At 30.3% G+C, this 18,150-nt stretch overlaps 1 protein-coding gene across 1 annotated transcript; it reads left to right on the top strand.

Annotated features, from left to right (window-relative positions):
* Positions 1 to 8,786: 8,786 nt before the first annotated feature.
* Positions 8,787 to 17,904, top strand: LOC7466303 (aspartate aminotransferase, mitochondrial). Its single transcript, XM_002321037.4, has 10 exons — positions 8,787 to 9,113; positions 9,389 to 9,474; positions 14,402 to 14,608; positions 14,743 to 14,848; positions 15,044 to 15,148; positions 15,241 to 15,413; positions 16,427 to 16,586; positions 17,096 to 17,191; positions 17,316 to 17,410; positions 17,530 to 17,904. The coding sequence occupies exons 1-10, from the start codon at positions 8,928 to 8,930 to the stop codon at positions 17,600 to 17,602; spliced, it is 1,287 nt and encodes a 428-aa protein (XP_002321073.3). The 5' UTR covers positions 8,787 to 8,927; the 3' UTR covers positions 17,603 to 17,904.
* The last annotated feature ends 246 nt before the right edge of the window (positions 17,905 to 18,150 follow it).

Here is an 18,150-nt window from a genome sequence, read left to right as displayed (position 1 = left end):
ATAAAGAAACTAACAAAAAAAAGTGGCAAAAAAAAAGGTAAAAAAAACTGACTTGAGCTCATCCTGATCAGTAAGGATGAGCAAAAAAACCGATAAATCGAAAAAATTGAAAAAAAAACTGAAAAAACCAAACCGAAAAAAAAAACCGAATTAACTGATTAAAAAATCACAAAAAGGTTTTGATTCGATTCGGTTTCAGTTTTCAAAGTTTGAAACCGATTGAACCAAACCGGTTCAACCCTGCCAACACTTAAAAAAAAAGTATAAATAGAAAAAACCCTAGACCTAAAGTAACATTCAGCAGCCGCCGCCCCTCCCTTTTCTCTACCTCTCATCATCTTCTCACAGCCCCTCTTTTTTTTCCCCTTTTTCTCTCTGCCTCTCATCTCTCCCCATAGCCCCCCTCCTTTTCTCTATATCTCTCATCTCTTTAAGTTCACCCCTGCATCAACATTTACTTTAATCAAACTACATGGGTAGATAACAAAAAAGATAGATTTTTGATGATTAAGATTCTAACTCCATTTCAAGTTCATCTCTGCATTTAGTGGGGGTTTTTTTATGTTATAATTTGCTTGTCGTTTGTGGGTAGATCTGTTTTTTTGAACAACAGAAACCGAGATTTGCTTGTAATTTGTGGGCACTGGACATCTAGATTTGCTTGTAGTTTGTGGGCACTAGGCATATCTGTTTTCCTGAACAACAAAAACCTAGATTTGCTTGTAGTTTGTGGGCACTGGGCACCGAAATTTGCTTTTCGGGTTTACCGGTTTTTGTACAACAAAAACCAAACCGAACCAAAATTAGTCGGTTTGAACCGGTTTCGGTTTTAAAATTTTAAAATTAATAAAGTCGGTTTGGTTAATTTTTTATGTAAAAACCGAACCGAAAATAATCACCCCTACTGATCAGCATGTCAAATATGTGACATTGTTGTGGTATCGAGGTAACCCTGTCAAAGATAAATTGAAGAAATCAATGAAACTCAATTATCAAATAACTTAATATCTAAGGTCGAAAATGAAAAGAAAATTGATTTAAAAAAATCAATAGAAAAAAAAAGATTCAAGTCAATCTTAATTAACTCATTGACCCCACGATTATGGGCATAGGACTGTGATAACCCTATAAAGAGAAAAGTGAGAGAAAAAATTGAGTCAACCTTAGTTAACTCGTTAACCCCTATGACCCTAGTCATGAGCCCGGAACGAACCCTATATAAGGAAAAACCTAAAACATAATGAAGTAAATTATCAATTAGAAAATAATGAGGGATGAACTTGGAGAAAGAGAAAAAAGCAACGAGAAAATGATCTAAAACAAAACAAATAGTAATAAAAAGAAATGAGACAAATTTTTACATAAAAATAAATTGAAATCAAAATTCATTTAGAAAAGTGATAAAAATAAATAAATAGAGATTAAAAAAATGATGACCAAATTTGATATAAAAATTAATTAAAATCAAATGGCGAGGGGCGAAATTGAAGGGGGGAAATGGGACAAAATTTGACATAAAAATAAATTAAAATTAAATGTTGAGTGATGAAATTGAAAACAGAAATTAATTATGAAAATGATAAAAAAATAGAAATTAAAAGAATGATGAGAAAATTTAAAATAAGAATTAAATGAAATTAAATGGTGAGGGGTGACAATGAAGAAAAAAATTAATTTGCTAAAGATTAAAAAAATAGCAATAAAAATATGATGATCAAATTGTATACAAAAAACAAATGAAAAGAAAACTTTTGTATTTTATTAAGGAGAAGAGAGAGAAAAGATGGAGGAGAAGAAAAAACTCACCAAGGCCACATCAACGGTCAGCTGCCAACATATGCTCTGCCACTAGCAAACCCTCAATGAAGCGCTTTCAATGTCACCGCGTAAAGTAGTGTTTGGCCGGCGGAGGAGCCCGCATGCTCTACTCAAAAGGCTCGGCTCCTTCTAGGTGTTACATATGTATATATATTAAAAAACTCAATTTCCCTTGAGATTATTTTATAATTACAAAAAAAACCATAATAAAACGATGAAAACATCAATGTAAGTAAGTCAAAGGAAATAAAAATGTCAATGGTAGTTTGGTAATTATATCTTGCAAAAAAAGATGAGAAGTAAAAAGCCACCTTGCCTCTAGTTAATATTTTTAAAATTTTAAGGGTAAATTAGTAATTCTACTATTCAATAAAATATAAAGAGACTGATTTACCCCCATTTAATTTGATAATATCAATTGAACCAGTGAAATAATTATTTTGCCCCTCAATTTGCACTTCTTTAGCTTGCATTGTGAAGGGCAAAAGCATCATTATATTATAACAATCCACAATACAATAAGTCTTACTCCAAAGTGAATCATTGAGCACCTCTAGTTTTTTTATACCTAGTTAGTTGATTTGATTAGTTTTTTAAACATGAAAAAATAAATGTGAATGTAATGTATTTTTTTCACATCTTCGATAATCGAGAAATCAGGGTTCGAGTTTTATAGTTTAACTAAAATTTTTTTCATATGATATCTATTTTTAGTATTAAGATAACAACATATTGGATTAATTTGAGTCAACTCGAGTTAACATGTTAAATCCATAACTCGGGTTATGAGACTATGGTGACTCAATAGAAAACAAATCAAAACAAATTATAAGACCTAATTTTCAATCAATCCAATGTTGAAGGATAAAATTGAAAAAAAATCAATTAAAAAAAGAACCTAAAAAAACGACTCAAGTTAACTTGTTAAACTCGTGACTTGGGTCATAAGACCGAAAGAACTTTATAGAAAGAAAATTAAAATAAATTACGAAATTTAATTCTCCATCAGTCCAATGTTGAAGGATGAGGCTAAAAAAATCAATTAAAAAAAGAACATAAGAAACAACCCAAGTCAATCCGCTAAACACATGACTCGAGTAATGAGACCGAGATAACCTCATAGAAAGAAAATTAAAAAAAGGACCTAACTTAACCCAAATTAACTTGCTAAATTTGCAACTCTGGTCATGAGATTGAGAAAACCTCATAAAGAGAAAATCAAAACAAATCATGAAGCTCAATTCCTAATCAATCATGTCAGACCCAATATTGAACGATATAATTTGTAAAAACTTTAATTAGAAAAATGACATAAAAATGAGTCAAGTCCATAAAGGTTAACTTGTTAAGCACTATTTTTGGGTCATGAAGTCAAGATAATCTTATAAAAATCAAACCAAAAATAAATCATAAAACCTAATTCTCAATAAATTAGGGGAAAAAGTCAATTAAATCAACTAGATTAACTTATCAAATCCGTAAAAAAAAAATTCAATGTTGAAGGACACGAGACCGAGATAACCTATTAGAAAGAAAATTAAAAAAAATGACCTAATTTAACCGGGGTTAAAATACCAAAACTCGCGACCCTGATCATGAGACCAAGATATCCCTATATAAAATAAATTAAAATAGATTATGAAGCTCAATTCTCAACTAATCCAATATTAAATGATAAAATTAAAAAAAAACTCAGTTAAAAAACAAAAAAAAAACAACCTAAGTCAACTCGAGTTAATTCGTTAAGCACTATTCCTAAATCATGAGACCGAAATAATATAATAAAAAAAAAAAAAACCATAAAGCCTAACCCCTGATTAACTCAATATTAAATGATGAAATTAGGGGAAAAAGTTAAATAAGAAAAAAAAATCATAGTCAACTAGGTTAACCCGTCAAACTCGCAATTCGTGTTATGAGAATGTGATAACCTAATAAAAAAATCTAATATTAAAGGATAAAATTAAAAAAAAATATTTAGTGTAATATTAACTAGATCATTGACCCATGCTATGTTGCGGGTCAGGTCAATGTTTTTTTAGATGTAAAAAAAATATCCAGGTGTTGCTAAAGTTTTTTTTCTAGCGGAAAAATAAATTTTAAATTGTATGAGAGTTGACCCAATATAGCCCGGTAGAATTTACAGATCCAAAAGCAATTAATACAACCCATGAAAACATAGCTTGACTATAAAAAAATTAAAGATGATATTTTTTTTAATATTAAGATAACAATATATTGGACTAACATGGGTCTACCCAGGTTAACAAGTCAAATATGTGACTCGAGTTATGAAATTATGATAATCTCATAAAGAGCAAATTAAAATAAATTATGAAACTTAATTCTCAATCAAACAAATGTTGAAGGATAACATTGAAAAAAAATCAACTAAAAAATAACTTAAAAAAGTGACATGGGTTAACTAGTTAAATATGCGACCCGGGTCATAAGATCAAGATAACCTCATGGAAAGCAAATCGATTAAAAAAGAAATCAATTAAAAAAATAACATAAGAAACTCGAGTCAATTCACCAAACCCATGACCTGGGTCATCAGACCGAAATAACCTCATAGAAAGAAAATAAAAAACATGACATAATTTAACTTGGGTTAACCTACCAAATTCACAACTTTAGTCATGAGTTTAAGAAAACCTCATAGAAAGCATATCAAAACAAATTATGAAGTTCAACACTCAATCACCCTTATTAGATCCAATGTTGAATGATGAAACTTGTAAAAATTTTAATTAAAAAAATAACATAAAAATGAGCCAAGTCAACCGGGGTTAACTCATTAGCACTATTCCTAGATAACGAGGCCGAGATAACCCAATAAAAGGCAAACTAAAACAAATCATGAAATCTAATTCTCAATCAAACACAATATTCAATGATGAAAATGAGAAAAAAAGTTAATTAAAAAAACTTAGTCAATTGGGTTAACTAATCAAAACCGTGACCTCGGTCATAAGACAAGAACAACCCAATAAAAAAAATCCAATGTTGAAGGACTAATAACCCAAGTCATGAGATCGATATAACGTTTTAGAAATAAAATAAAAAAGACTCAATTTAACCGGAATTAAAATGCCAAAATCAACGACCTTAGTTATAAGACTAAGATATCCTTATAGAAAACAAATCAAAACAGATTATAAAGTTTAATTCCAAACCGACTTAGTGTTAAATAATGAAATCAGAAAAAAAAACTTCAATAAAAAATAAGACACAAAAAACAACCCGAGTTTACTACGATTAATCCTTTAAGCATTATTCTCGAGTCATGAAGCTGAAATAACATAATCAAAGGTAAACAAAATAAATCGTAAAATCTAATTCCCAACAAACCCAATATTAAAGGATAAAATTAAAAAAAAAAATTAAAAAAAAAACCAAGTCAATTGAATTAACTTGATAAATCTAAAATCTGTGTCACAAGAGTGTGATAATCTAATAAAAAATAAATTTAACATTAAAGAATGAGATTAAAAAAAATAAAAAAATAAAATATTATTTTAATAAATAATATTTTGTGAGGAGGATGCAATTAAACCACCTCACTATGCTGATGCTACTCGCATCGCATGTGATATATTCTTGATTCTTTTCGCGAGGAAATGAGCAATTATTTGGGAAAATAGAAGACGGGGGAATATAAGGAAGCACTTTTTGGCTCCAGGATTGATTCTTATTGCCACTCTCCCTGTTCAGATTTTACTTTATTGTTAATTTCGACCAAGTGACATGAAACGGTGCTTATCGACAAAAAGTGTTACATATATACCTCGCGGGTACTATTTTATTTAGATTATAAACTATATCATTGGCTTGCATGACGCTTTTGTTGGATCAAATTTTTTTAAAATTTAAAAAAATATTTAGGTGTTGTTAATATTATTTCTAGTTGAAAAAAAAATTAAAACCGTATAAAAATTAATTTGATGTGACTCGGTTATCTTAGCAGGTTTAAAAACAAATTGGATGACCAGTAAAAATATAATTTGAATCAATACAATTATTTAAGATGAGATTTTTTATAATAAATATCAAGACAATAATATATTTGTTCAATTTGGATTAACTCGAGTTAACCTGTCAAATCTCTTATCAAGTCATGAGATTATGATAACTTTATAAAAAGTAAGTCAAATCAAATTATGAAACTCAATTTCTAATAAATCCAATATTAAAGGATGAATTAAAAAATTCAATTAAAAAAAAGATAAAAAAAATAACTTGAGTCAACTCGAGTTAACTTACTAAATCCATGATCCGAGTCATGAAACCAATATAACCTAATAGAAAACAAATTAAAATAAATTATAAAGCTTAATTCTCAATAAACCCAGTATTTAAAGATAAAAATAAAAACATAAAAAAAAACAACTCAAGTCAACCAATATTAACCCATCAAACCTATGACTCGAGTCATGAAATGAGGATAACATCATAAAAAGCAGACTGAAATAAATTACAAAATTTAATTTTCAATCAACATAATGTTGAAAGATGAAATTGATAAAAAAAATTAATCAAGAAAAGGAAAAAAAACTCGAGCCAATGAGTTAATTTGTTAAACTTGTGATGTCGGTAATGAGTTTGAGATAATTTCATAAGAATAAATTGGAAAAAACTATGAAATTTAATTTTCAATAAATCTAATTTTAAAAAAAGAAAAAAAAACATAAATTAGAAAAAAAAATGAGAAAAAATATTATTCAAGTAAATAGTATTATATGAGGAGAGGTACAGTAAAAACCCCTCCTCCTTTATTTTTTTGTCAATGATATAAAATGCTATAATTTTTTTTGCGTTTTCACTTTTATTTTATATTAATTTTGGTTGGAGATGACACAAATTAAAAAAATATTCTAGTCCCGTGTTTAATTCTGCTCTAACACATATTTTTATGTATTTTTTATTTTTTAAAATCCACCGGAATAACATACACAAACTTTTCATGTATATAATTTTTTCTACAGCTACACATCACCAATATTTACATCAATGACACGCATAACACAACATCTAAAGAGTCACAAATCCAATCTATAACACAACATCCAATGGTTTTTTTCATATACTTAAAGCATAGATAACATTGATAAGTACACAAATCCACCAATAACATGTCTCTTTCTCCATTAAAAAAGTTCAAGAATTGTGTAAATGAATACACCCATTCACCGAGCAAAATTTAAACCCCATCATTGGCCACACAAAGCTATAGATAACTATAGAAAGCTAGGCCATAAACCAGAAATATTGGAAGCGTCGGTCATGCAAAGGTATCAGAATAGGGAAGCGTTTGGGAACGTGGTTCAACCTGCGTTTCCAAAATATTTTAATTTTTTTTTGCTAAAATTTAATATGATTTATACGTTTTGGATCGTTTTGATGTGCTGATGTCAAAAATGATTTTTAAAAAATAAAAAAACATCATTGACATGAATTTTAACACGAAAAGTTATTTGAAAAGCACCCGCAACCATACTGCCAAACAAGATCTATGTCACACAAGTTCTAGGCACATAAAAGTCTGTACATTAACAGCCAAAGGCAGGCCAGACTATCCAATTTCTAGCCAACATATACAGAGGCTATACCCAGATGTGCACTCCCTACAAAATTATTTTATTTTTTATTTTTTCTATATTATTTTTTTATTTTATATTTATTAACTTAAACATGGAAAGTAACGTATTTATCGGGGACTTGCTTTTTGAAACTAATATCTAGCCACCCGCTTGAACCCATCTAGCACATAACCCAACAACCCACAACACAGTCATGAAAAATCTAATTTATGCCAAAGTTTTTTCACAACTTTATCCGTTATATTTTTATCTCATGTTGTTTTCAACAATACCCACCCAGGCATATACACTATATAACAACAAAAATAATAATCCAAGCAAATGCTATCACTATCATGAAATGGAGATTAAACGTGTACAACTTGCCTTTCCCTCTCTTTTCAAGCATAGGTTTTAGACCCGGTCCGGTCCAAGGTCTGAGTTCCGAGTTTTGACCGAGTCACTCGAGTCAATTATTTTTTTTATAAAAAAATCAAAATAACATCGTTTTAGTAATAAAAAAACAAAAATCAACTGGTTGCAATCGGGTTTTTGCCAAGGTTTTGCCGGATCAACCCGTCGAGTCAGCCGAGCCGAGTTTTTCCAAGGTTTTTTTTTTGGGTTTTTAAGGAAAATAATGCTTCCCTACGTTCCAAATATATTATTTTGCTTTCTGTTTTTGTTTTTTCAAAGTAACTGTATCACCAAGAATTAAATCATGTATTTGTTTTTTACAATATCCCTCATTAATACCTATTTTGTAAGAGACGTGCAATTAAAAAAAAGTATTTTTAAAAATATAAATTCAAAATAATGATTCGCTTATATCAATTAATTTATTAATCTATATGAAAAGTTTAATATGACAATTTCTTTTATTTGGTAAAGAAGTTGATTTTTGATAAGTATTGTATTTTTAATTATGTTTACGTGTCTTTTAAAAATATATTTATTTTGAAAAAAATATTAAATTAATAGTTTTTAATATTTTTTTAATAATTTTAATATATTAATGTTAAAAATAAAAAAATATTTAAATATATTTTAATGAAAAGGGCATTATATACCAAAACATTAAACATATACTCAATGATCTTCCTAGTAGTTAGATTTTGCTCCTGGATTTTATTATTTTTTTGGATGTGATAATAGATATAGACAGATCTGTTGATGGACCGTTAATGATGTGACAGAAAAAGAAACAAAACATAAGGATAAATATTCCAGAAATGATAAAATAGCAATTCTGAAAAAGCTAAAGGTTTCATTTGTCTTTGCAGCGAGTGCCCGTGTTTTTTTTTTAATTTTTTAAATGTTTTTAATAAATAAAAAATATTATTTTAATATATTTCAGAATTAAAAACTCTTTAAAACACGACTCCGTTCTCACGCAGTTCAAGGTAAGCGTAACCATTTAGGCAACTTGTCTTTCTACCTGCACTCCTTTCATTTCACCATTTAAATTTGCCAACCACTTGATAACCAGCAGCAGCAGCACGATCGAAGAGATCCAAAGATCGAGAGAAAATGGCAGGGTTTGGAAAAGCGATGGCTTGTCGCCAGCATGTGCGAATTAGATTAGGAACGAGATTCATGTCTTCTTCTTCGTCGTCATGGTGGCAAAGCGTTGAGCCTGCTCCCAAGGATCCTATTCTTGGTGTAACGGAAGCTTTTCTCGCCGATCCCAGTCCTGACAAAGTCAATGTTGGAGTTGTTAGTACTTTCGTTTCCTTTCTTTTCTTTCTTCTCTGTTGGATTGGATTGAATCGGATGTTTTTTTTTTTTGAAGTATTAATTTTCACTAAATCTGAAATGAGAAATATTAGATTTATAGATGATTTTATATCTTGTTTTCCTCTTAACTGAGATTGAAGCTGAAATTTGTTGCGTGTTTTATTCTATCTAATTATTTGGATTGGTAGTAGAAGAAGGAGATTGATTGATATGCGTTATTAAATGAAAGATTTAATTTGATGATGGTGATAAAGGGTGCGTATCGAGATGACAATGGAAAACCAGTTGTTCTCCAATGCGTCAGAGAAGCTGAGAGGAGGATCGCCGGCAACTTGAACATGTGAGTCATTTAATTTTTAATATTAATTAATTTTTACTCTTAGTTAATAGAATTATATTTGTCTATTTTGCGTTATTTTCTATACTTGAGATTCTATTCTGGTAATTATTCAAATATATATGCGCTGCTGGTCCATGGCCACATGCAATAGGAGGTGCCAATCAAAGGCCAGTTGGCCACTTCTTTCTAGTCGCCCATCTTTAATTTATTCTTCTCGTCGTGCTTTCAAGTGTCAGATATAAAGAACAGTTCTCTTTTCCATTCATAAGCCATCTACACTTTTACACTCGAGTTTTGAAATCCTGGTATTTTGTTGAATTTTTTTAAAAAATATTTTTTTTATTTAAAAATATATTTAAATAATATTTTTTTGTTTTTTTAATTTATTTTTAATATTAGTATATCAAAAAAATCTAAAAAAATAAAAAAAAAATTAAATCTAATAAAAAATTAAAATTTTTTCAAAAATACAATTAAACCATGATATCAAACCAGATTTAATCAGCAAAATGACCGGATGATTCAATTTGGTTTGTTTCCATGAAAAAAATAAAGACAGGACTTTTTTTTTTGGTGTGGATGATGTCACTATAAACAAGAATACCCGAATCTATTTCTATCAAATATGAAATGTTGGAAACACTTTTATATAACGTGGTGTAAATTATATTTTTTTAAATTATATTTTTTTTTATTAAAAATAATTTTTTTTATGTTTTTAGATTGTTTTTACACGTTGATATCAAAAATAATTTTTAAAAATAAAAAATATTATTTTAATATATTTCTAAATAAAAAACATTTTAAATCATAATCATTATCACAATCTCAAATACAAGAGTTAAACTCAGCACACAACTAAAAAAAAAAAAGAAGGTAGCTCTTTTTTCTGCAAGCGTATTTAACTTCATTTTTTATTTACTGAAAGGATTGTTTATCACTGATTTTTTACTCATTCTCGAACATTTGGTCCCACAGCACCGACTTTTTCTTATGATCAGTACAATATAAAACAGAAGTTTCGAGCATTTAAATGGTTTTGATAATCTTATAAACTTTAGAAGTTCATGAAATTATTTATATATACACAATTTGTTGTATAAAATAATTTTTATCTTACTCATTAATAAATTTATTAATAAAATGTCTTTATTTTCCAAAATTATCGATTGTTTTCTAAAAAAAGTTGCTTCTTCTGCAACATCAAGTTTAGTTTGCAGTATTTATTTTCATTTCTTAAGTTCAAATTAGTTTGGCTTTTAATTAATTAAAGTATTTAAAATATTAAATTCTATTGAGATATATCAAGCACACTATGGTCAACTCATAAAATAGAAATAAAAATACAGTGGGAATGGCACCAATTTTTTTTTCTTCTATTATGTCACCAACTTTGGTCAGATCAAGTGGAATTTGGTGGGTTTTTCATCACCCGAATTATTTAGATGTTGAAACTCACTATTTATCTATAGAAATAAAAACAAAAGCTATTAAAAGGGAGGATGACTTTTGACTTAGGCCCTTAAATGTCGCAAATTCTTTGGGTTGTTTAGATACCGGAATAGCAAACCTAGAATATTATGGAATGAATAATAAGGAATTAGAATATCATTTTAATTTCAATGATATGTTCGAAAAGTATCTCGAAATGAAATGAATTCAAAATTTTGTTTGACTTTTTTTTTTTTAAGATGAAGAGAATAAAGATTAAAATCAAATCCATCACGAGGGAATAGCTAGTATTATATACTAGTCGTCATCATGATTATAGATGTCATGACCTCTGTTGCACCACCTCCGCGCTGTTGCACCACCTCGCGCTGTTGCGGGTTGTAATTATTTTGTATAAAAATATATCGGGTATACAGGCTATTTTAATGTGTTTTTACAAATCAGAAATATTATTTAAAAATAAATATTTTTATTTTGAAAAATAAAATTTATGTGTGTGTGAACTAGAATAATATCTTGAAAAATCAAACACGAACAAATTTTTTTTAAAAAAAACTTATATTCAAAAAATACATACAAAATCCGTGATTTTGATCATGAGACCGAGATAAATACATAGAAAAGAAATTGAAGATAATCACAAAAACAATATTTAAAAAAAAACTAATACAGAACGATAAGTTTGTACGAATTTGAATCCCTAACCAATCAAATATTAAAAGATAAAACTAGAAAAAAAAATCAAATGTAAAAAAATAAATACATTGAGAAGAAGTTGGAATGATGATACTGATGATTTACATCAGGTTGTAGTTCACATTCATAGTGGATGTATGTTTTTAAACCTTTGTATAGTTATCACAAAATAACTATTCACCATCGTAACTGTTGTGGTCATGGTGGAGATGGTGAGAGTAGACGTGGAGCATTATTATAATGTAACTTTTTGAAAAGAAAGGAAGAAATTATTATCGCCACCATGGCACTACCATTGCCAATGACTATTTTGTAGAATTAATTCAGGATAGCTCTCACTCTATACAAAATAAAATAATATAAAAGAAGTTTTTGTTTTGTCTCTGGTAAAAAAAAAGGGTTTTCTCTTTTATTATTTATTGTAATCTCATTCAGTCACGTTGATATTTTTGATTTAGAATAATTTATTATTTGCTGCCATTATTTTAGTCTAACTAATAGAGATATGGACGTAGGATTTAGCTTATCATGAATCTTGCCATTTATCAAAGATTAATGCACATATTGGATGAATTAGATAATGGATTTTGTACGATTAATCAGTCTTTGGAACTTGGTGATTATAAATTTTGTACCCTTTTATGATTTAGATATTTAAACTCGGTCGTGTTTAAATTGAAGAAAATATGGAGGATATCTACAAAAGTTTTGCAATATCCTTAATTTTGTTTTTCTAATTTTATTATCTTTATTTCTTTTTAAGTGTTTTGTAATTAACCATGCAGTCCAAGCAATGATCCACCACCGACTCAACAATGTAATTGCTTGGCTTAATTGATGATTGGATCAAGTTCAAAATTTTTACAGCCTGGACAACTGGTCTCTCTTTGCTATTAAAACCTTAAAACACGTAAATTGAAAATTAAAAATAAACATTAAATTTAAAGAAAACCAGAATTCTTAGTTCAAGTACTAATTGTACTTTGACTTAATGTTCAAGGGAGGGTCAACTTTTTTGTGTTAAAGAATTAAAATACTAAACATTATAATTATAATTATAATGATAAAAAAAAACTGAAAGTGCATGGACAACTTTTTTGTCTTGAAGAATAGAAGTCTATGTAGATGATTTGAGTCTTGAACCATGCCAGAAAAAGTATATCAAAATCCAGGAAGTTTGTTTTGATTTGATTTAATTTTGAATTTTTAGATTAATTTGAGCATGTTATGGAATTGAAAATGGGGTTATTGAGGTTTTTAAAATGTTTTGTATTTGTTTTGCTATTAGGTGAAAACATTTTGAAATTTAGGTTTTAAGGTTCAAATAATCCTGATTTTGATTTTGTGAACGGAATTTGTTTTAGTGAAGGACAAGTTGTCTTTTTTGTTTTTATTTTTATTTTTAAAAACACAAAAACTTAGGTGAACTAACATGTCAACTTAGTTTTAAAATAGAAATAAGGTGTGCGAGCCTAATCTTTTGTTTTAAAGCTAAGTGCTTGAGCCTGGGTTGATTCTTTTGGCTATTCCCCTTTTTTTTTAATTGCTATATATATTTAAAATAAATATCTCCTTAAATAAAATTATTAATATAGTATTTAAAAATCAATCATATTATATCATAATTTTTAAACAAGATTAGAGTTTTTTATGATAATATTAATAATTAGTAATTAATAATTACTTTATGAATAATTATATATGAACCTAATAACATGTAGATTGTTAAGGATCTTTTCTTAACAAACAATTGACAATTGTTTAGAAGAAAATTGAGGAAGAATTAGAAGAAAATTGAGAGAGATAGAGAATTAACAGTAATACAATCATTCAATGTTATTCATTGCCTTACAAGTTCCTTATTTCGAACTTATATACAATGATATGCAGGCTTGTAACTAACTTCATTAACTATCAATTTACTGCTTTAACTAACCATTAACAGTTTTTAACCAATAACAACTAGCTCTAACTATCTTTACGTGCTCAAATCTCATGCTGTTGCACAATAACTGTTGCTGCTTCTTACTGCCTCTGCATTTCTTGCATTATCACATGTCAATTTCTTCTTTCTTGGCTGCTAAGCAACATTGATCTTTTAAGCTCATAAAATAGACCCTTTTTTTTTTAAGAAATTGCTAAAAAATATTCAATAAAAATAAAATATTTATTTTGTTATTTTTTATAGTAATTTTTTTATTTAATTTTTTAAAAGTATTTATTCTTTTCTTTATCATATAGCTGCTTAAAATTATGAAAGCATATTTTTTATATCAGAACTTGCTTTTCAAATATTTATGATGTTGATAAAAAGGATACATTTTGGTCAATAAAAAAGAAATACATGAATAAGAAATGAGAATTTTAACTAAAGAATTTTTTTTTCCAGAATCAAAGTTGTTGGATATCTTATGAATATTTATTTTGATCGTTGCATAATTAAATAAAAAGATTTGTGAAAAAGGCATCGTGGCATATTGCAGGTATACTGGCTAATATAAACCAGAAAACTATAAAAGTGCATTCTTCCAAGATTTGGCAATTCTTTGTTGCTGTCCACCATGATTATTAGAAGTTTGAGAACATGCTTGTTTGTGGTTCCATCTTTCATTGGCAGTTCTGTTTTAAAAGTTTTTTTTCCCCTCTGCTGTCTAAAAATTTGTTGTGTTCTTTTACAGAACAAAACAGTTTTAAGGTCCTATTAAAGGTCGGTCATTGTTTAGTTTTCTTATCATTTTGACTGATTATTGATCGTATATTTTTGCTTCTTGTTGGATAGGGAGTATCTTCCAATGGGAGGTAGTGTGAACATGGTGGAAGAAACACTGAAGTTGGCATATGGAGAGAATTCTGAGTTCATTAAAGACAAAAGGATAGCAGCAGTGCAATCTCTATCTGGTACCGGTGCATGTAGACTTTTCGCAGACTTTCAGAAGCGCTTTCGTCCTGATTCCCAGATCTACATACCGGTCCCGACATGGGCCAAGTTAGTGTTCTTTACGTTGTTATTATTATGGCGATGGACTAGAATGAGCCATAAAGTTAAAAAATTGTTTTCCAGCTTCTTTTTTTTCCTTTTTAATTGCTTAGTTATGGGCTTCTAACATGAGACTTAAACAGCCATCATAACATTTGGAGAGATGCTCAGGTCCCTCAAAGGACCTATCATTACTATCATCCAGAATCTAAGGGTTTAGATTTTTCTGCCCTGATGGATGACATTAAGGTGTGTGAGGCAGATTTTGATCTTTTGACTAAGTTAAACATGTTATTTTTCCTTCCCCGTTGTTAACATGTTCTGTTTCAGTCCCCTGCTTATTACATAGGTGACTAGTAATGAGGATATGTTTATATATCCTCATTACTAGTCACCTCTTTTTTTGTTATGTGAAATGAATATTCACACATATCTTCTTCGCAGAATGCTCCCAATGGCTCATTCTTTCTACTTCATGCCTGTGCTCATAATCCTACAGGAGTTGATCCATCAGAAGAACAATGGAGAGAGATCTCACACCAATTCAAGGTAAATACTTTTTTGCCTTTTTACTCATGATTTTCCTCTCCTGTCCCCCTCCCCCCCTCTTTTTTTGACATCAAGCATCATGTAATTTTCAGGTTAAAGGTCATTTTGCCTTCTTTGATATGGCTTATCAAGGTTTCGCTAGTGGTGATCCAGACAGAGATGCAAAGTCCATCAGGATTTTTCTCCAGGACGGTCATCATATTGGTATTTCCCAATCATATGCAAAAAATATGGGACTCTATGGCCAGAGAGTAGGATGCCTCAGGTATTGTGTTCCTACCATCGGAATACATGCATTAGGTGCTGCTGCAGCAACTGTTTTTCCTCTTCTATTCTTTGTTTTGGACAAAAATTTGTAATGTTTTGATGGGGTTAATAACTGGTTCTTTTTCAAGATGCCTTTAGGTAGATGTTTGAAAGCCAATGAGCTTGCAGCTCAACTGACACTCATGCCCCCACTCCTTCCAAGAGGTCTCAAGTTTGATCTCTTTGTAATGAAAAAAAAACAAGAAAGGCTTGAAGGGAGGCGCCTTTTACCCATGTAAACAAGAGCTCATGGCTAATTTATCAAAAGAGAATGGAACATTACAAATTATAACATAAAAACAGAGGGTGGTTGCACAAAAGCAGAGGAATTTATAACATTAAGTGCATATTTGTCTGACTTTTGCATGTTTCCAGGAGTTAGCAGGATTTTGGACATGATCTTTTAGCATGAAGTGTTTGAAAACTATATATGTTTCTTATGAAATCAATTGTAGCATCCTGCCTAAAAGATAATGTATTGGTTGCCTATATCTGATGAATGTCATGATCCCAGATTTGTGGGATTATCTATCGAAAGCCATGTTTAATAACAAAAAAGGGTTTTCCTAAATCCCATGGATTATCTTTTTTGAAGAATGGTTTCTTCCTATTTCTCGCGTAGTTTATGGCTATAAAAGTGGGATTGATATACAACATTCACAATCGAAGGTCTCTGCTGTTGTGTCTCTACTACAGATAATGAATTGTACAAATTCTAAGTTATCTGTCCTTTCCTTGAGTATGTAGGACTTCATGCATGAAACAAACCAAAGTGCAAGTCAAACCACTAGATTTGCGACAAGCAAAAAACAAATGTGCCATTATAACATGAGAGATGTTTATGTTGATATTCAGATAAATTTTAGAGTTACTTGTTATCTAAGTGAACAGCTGAAGCTTTTTTGAAAGTGGTTCAGAGGCAAGGGTTCCCTCATACATCTTAAGGTTAATCCTGTTAAATGTTGCCTGCAGTGTGCTTTGTGAAGATGAGAAACAAGCGGTGGCTGTAAAGAGTCAATTGCAGCAGCTTGCTAGACCCATGTACAGCAATCCTCCTGTTCATGGTGCACTTGTTGTGTCAACTATCCTTGGGGATCCTGAGTTGAAGAAGTTGTGGCTCAAGGAAGTGAAGGTAATTTTATTTTCACTGGATCCCCCCCCCCCCCCACCTCTCCCCCCACCATTTTGTTTCATTTCATTATAGCATGGTGGTATTTTAAAACTTTGTATGCACATGAGGAAATGTCTGCATCTGAGATCTACTTGTGCATTAAAGATAACGATCCAGCCATGGAGTAAAAATTTTAGAATGCACCAATTCTTTCATCGATGTAATGCTGAATGATTATTTGTTCACATTTCACCTGCAACTTGATGCTAAGATTCTTCATGACTGCCAAAGAGATGACTTTTGGCAGTGCAGCATCCATCTGTACTGATTTGTTTATATGCATCTGAGAGGAAATGCCTTGAAAGCCTGAAAACAGAAAAGAGGAAAAGGATTAAAAACCTAAACACACTTGGAAGAGAATTATCAGCCCCGCACTTTCATTTTAAAGATCACCTAAATTTTGTCAGTACTTCTTTCTTATATTATTGATAAGAAAGGAACCTGATTGTTACCAACAATATTCTGATCAGGTAATGGCTGATCGCATCATTGGAATGCGATCTGCGCTAAGAGAAAATCTTGAGAAATTGGGTTCACCTTTGTCATGGAAGCACATCACTGATCAGGTGTGCCAGAATTTCTAACTTAATTATTAATTTCTCCGTGACTCTATATTGGTAGTTCATTTTGATATCCAGCTTGTTCTATTTGTTACCGGTATATACCAAGCATTCTGCTTCTTGCAAACAGATTGGCATGTTTTGCTATAGTGGGATGACTCCTGAACAAGTTGACCGATTGACAAAAGAATTTCATATCTATATGACCCGCAATGGTCGGATAAGGTTTGCTCCCATTCATGAATATCTTACACTAACATCTACTCTTGGTTATGCCTGGTCTTGATGTGTGTTGTGCATGCACGCGGATCTTTAAGCTTGCTAATTTTCGGATACATATGCAGCATGGCAGGCATTACCACTGGCAATGTTGGATATCTGGCAAATGCTATCAACGAGGTCACGAGCTCTGCCTAGGCTCATCGCTGAAGCAAAACCTCAAATCATCATTGAAGAGGTCATACTTACATAGTCAGAAGAGCAAATAAATTCCTAGTTTTTCTCCCCCATGCTATTTTGTGACCAGGGAGAGGACAATAAAACGGTCACTCCAAGGGTGGCTTAAGATTTTTACTGCGATGAGGTTCTCACAACAACTGTTGAGGAGACCAATGGTGGATAACATCAGGTCTGTAACGAAGCAACATTGAATTACATATGATATGTCTGTTACATTGATTTATGAAAATTTACATATTTACAAGTTTAGTTTTACCGAACCGAATACCTTGGTGGTGGTTAAACTTTAGAAACCGAGAGTACAGGGTTGAGGTGAAAATGGTTTTAATAATAACAATCTTAATGATCAGGACATCTTAAATTCATCTGAGATAGCTGCGTAGTTTCTTTTTTGGGGAAACCTTGATTTTTCCCCAAATTTGTATGCCTATTCTCAATAGCATCCCAAACCTATATATTTTAGTCTAGTGTGCATATTTTATGAATTAAAATGGCATCACCTTGAA

This window comes from Populus trichocarpa, chromosome 14 (genome assembly GCF_000002775.5).
Source record: "Populus trichocarpa isolate Nisqually-1 chromosome 14, P.trichocarpa_v4.1, whole genome shotgun sequence".
NCBI classification, from domain to species: Eukaryota; Viridiplantae; Streptophyta; class Magnoliopsida; order Malpighiales; family Salicaceae; genus Populus; species Populus trichocarpa.
This window is presented reverse-complemented; position numbering and strand designations above follow the sequence as displayed.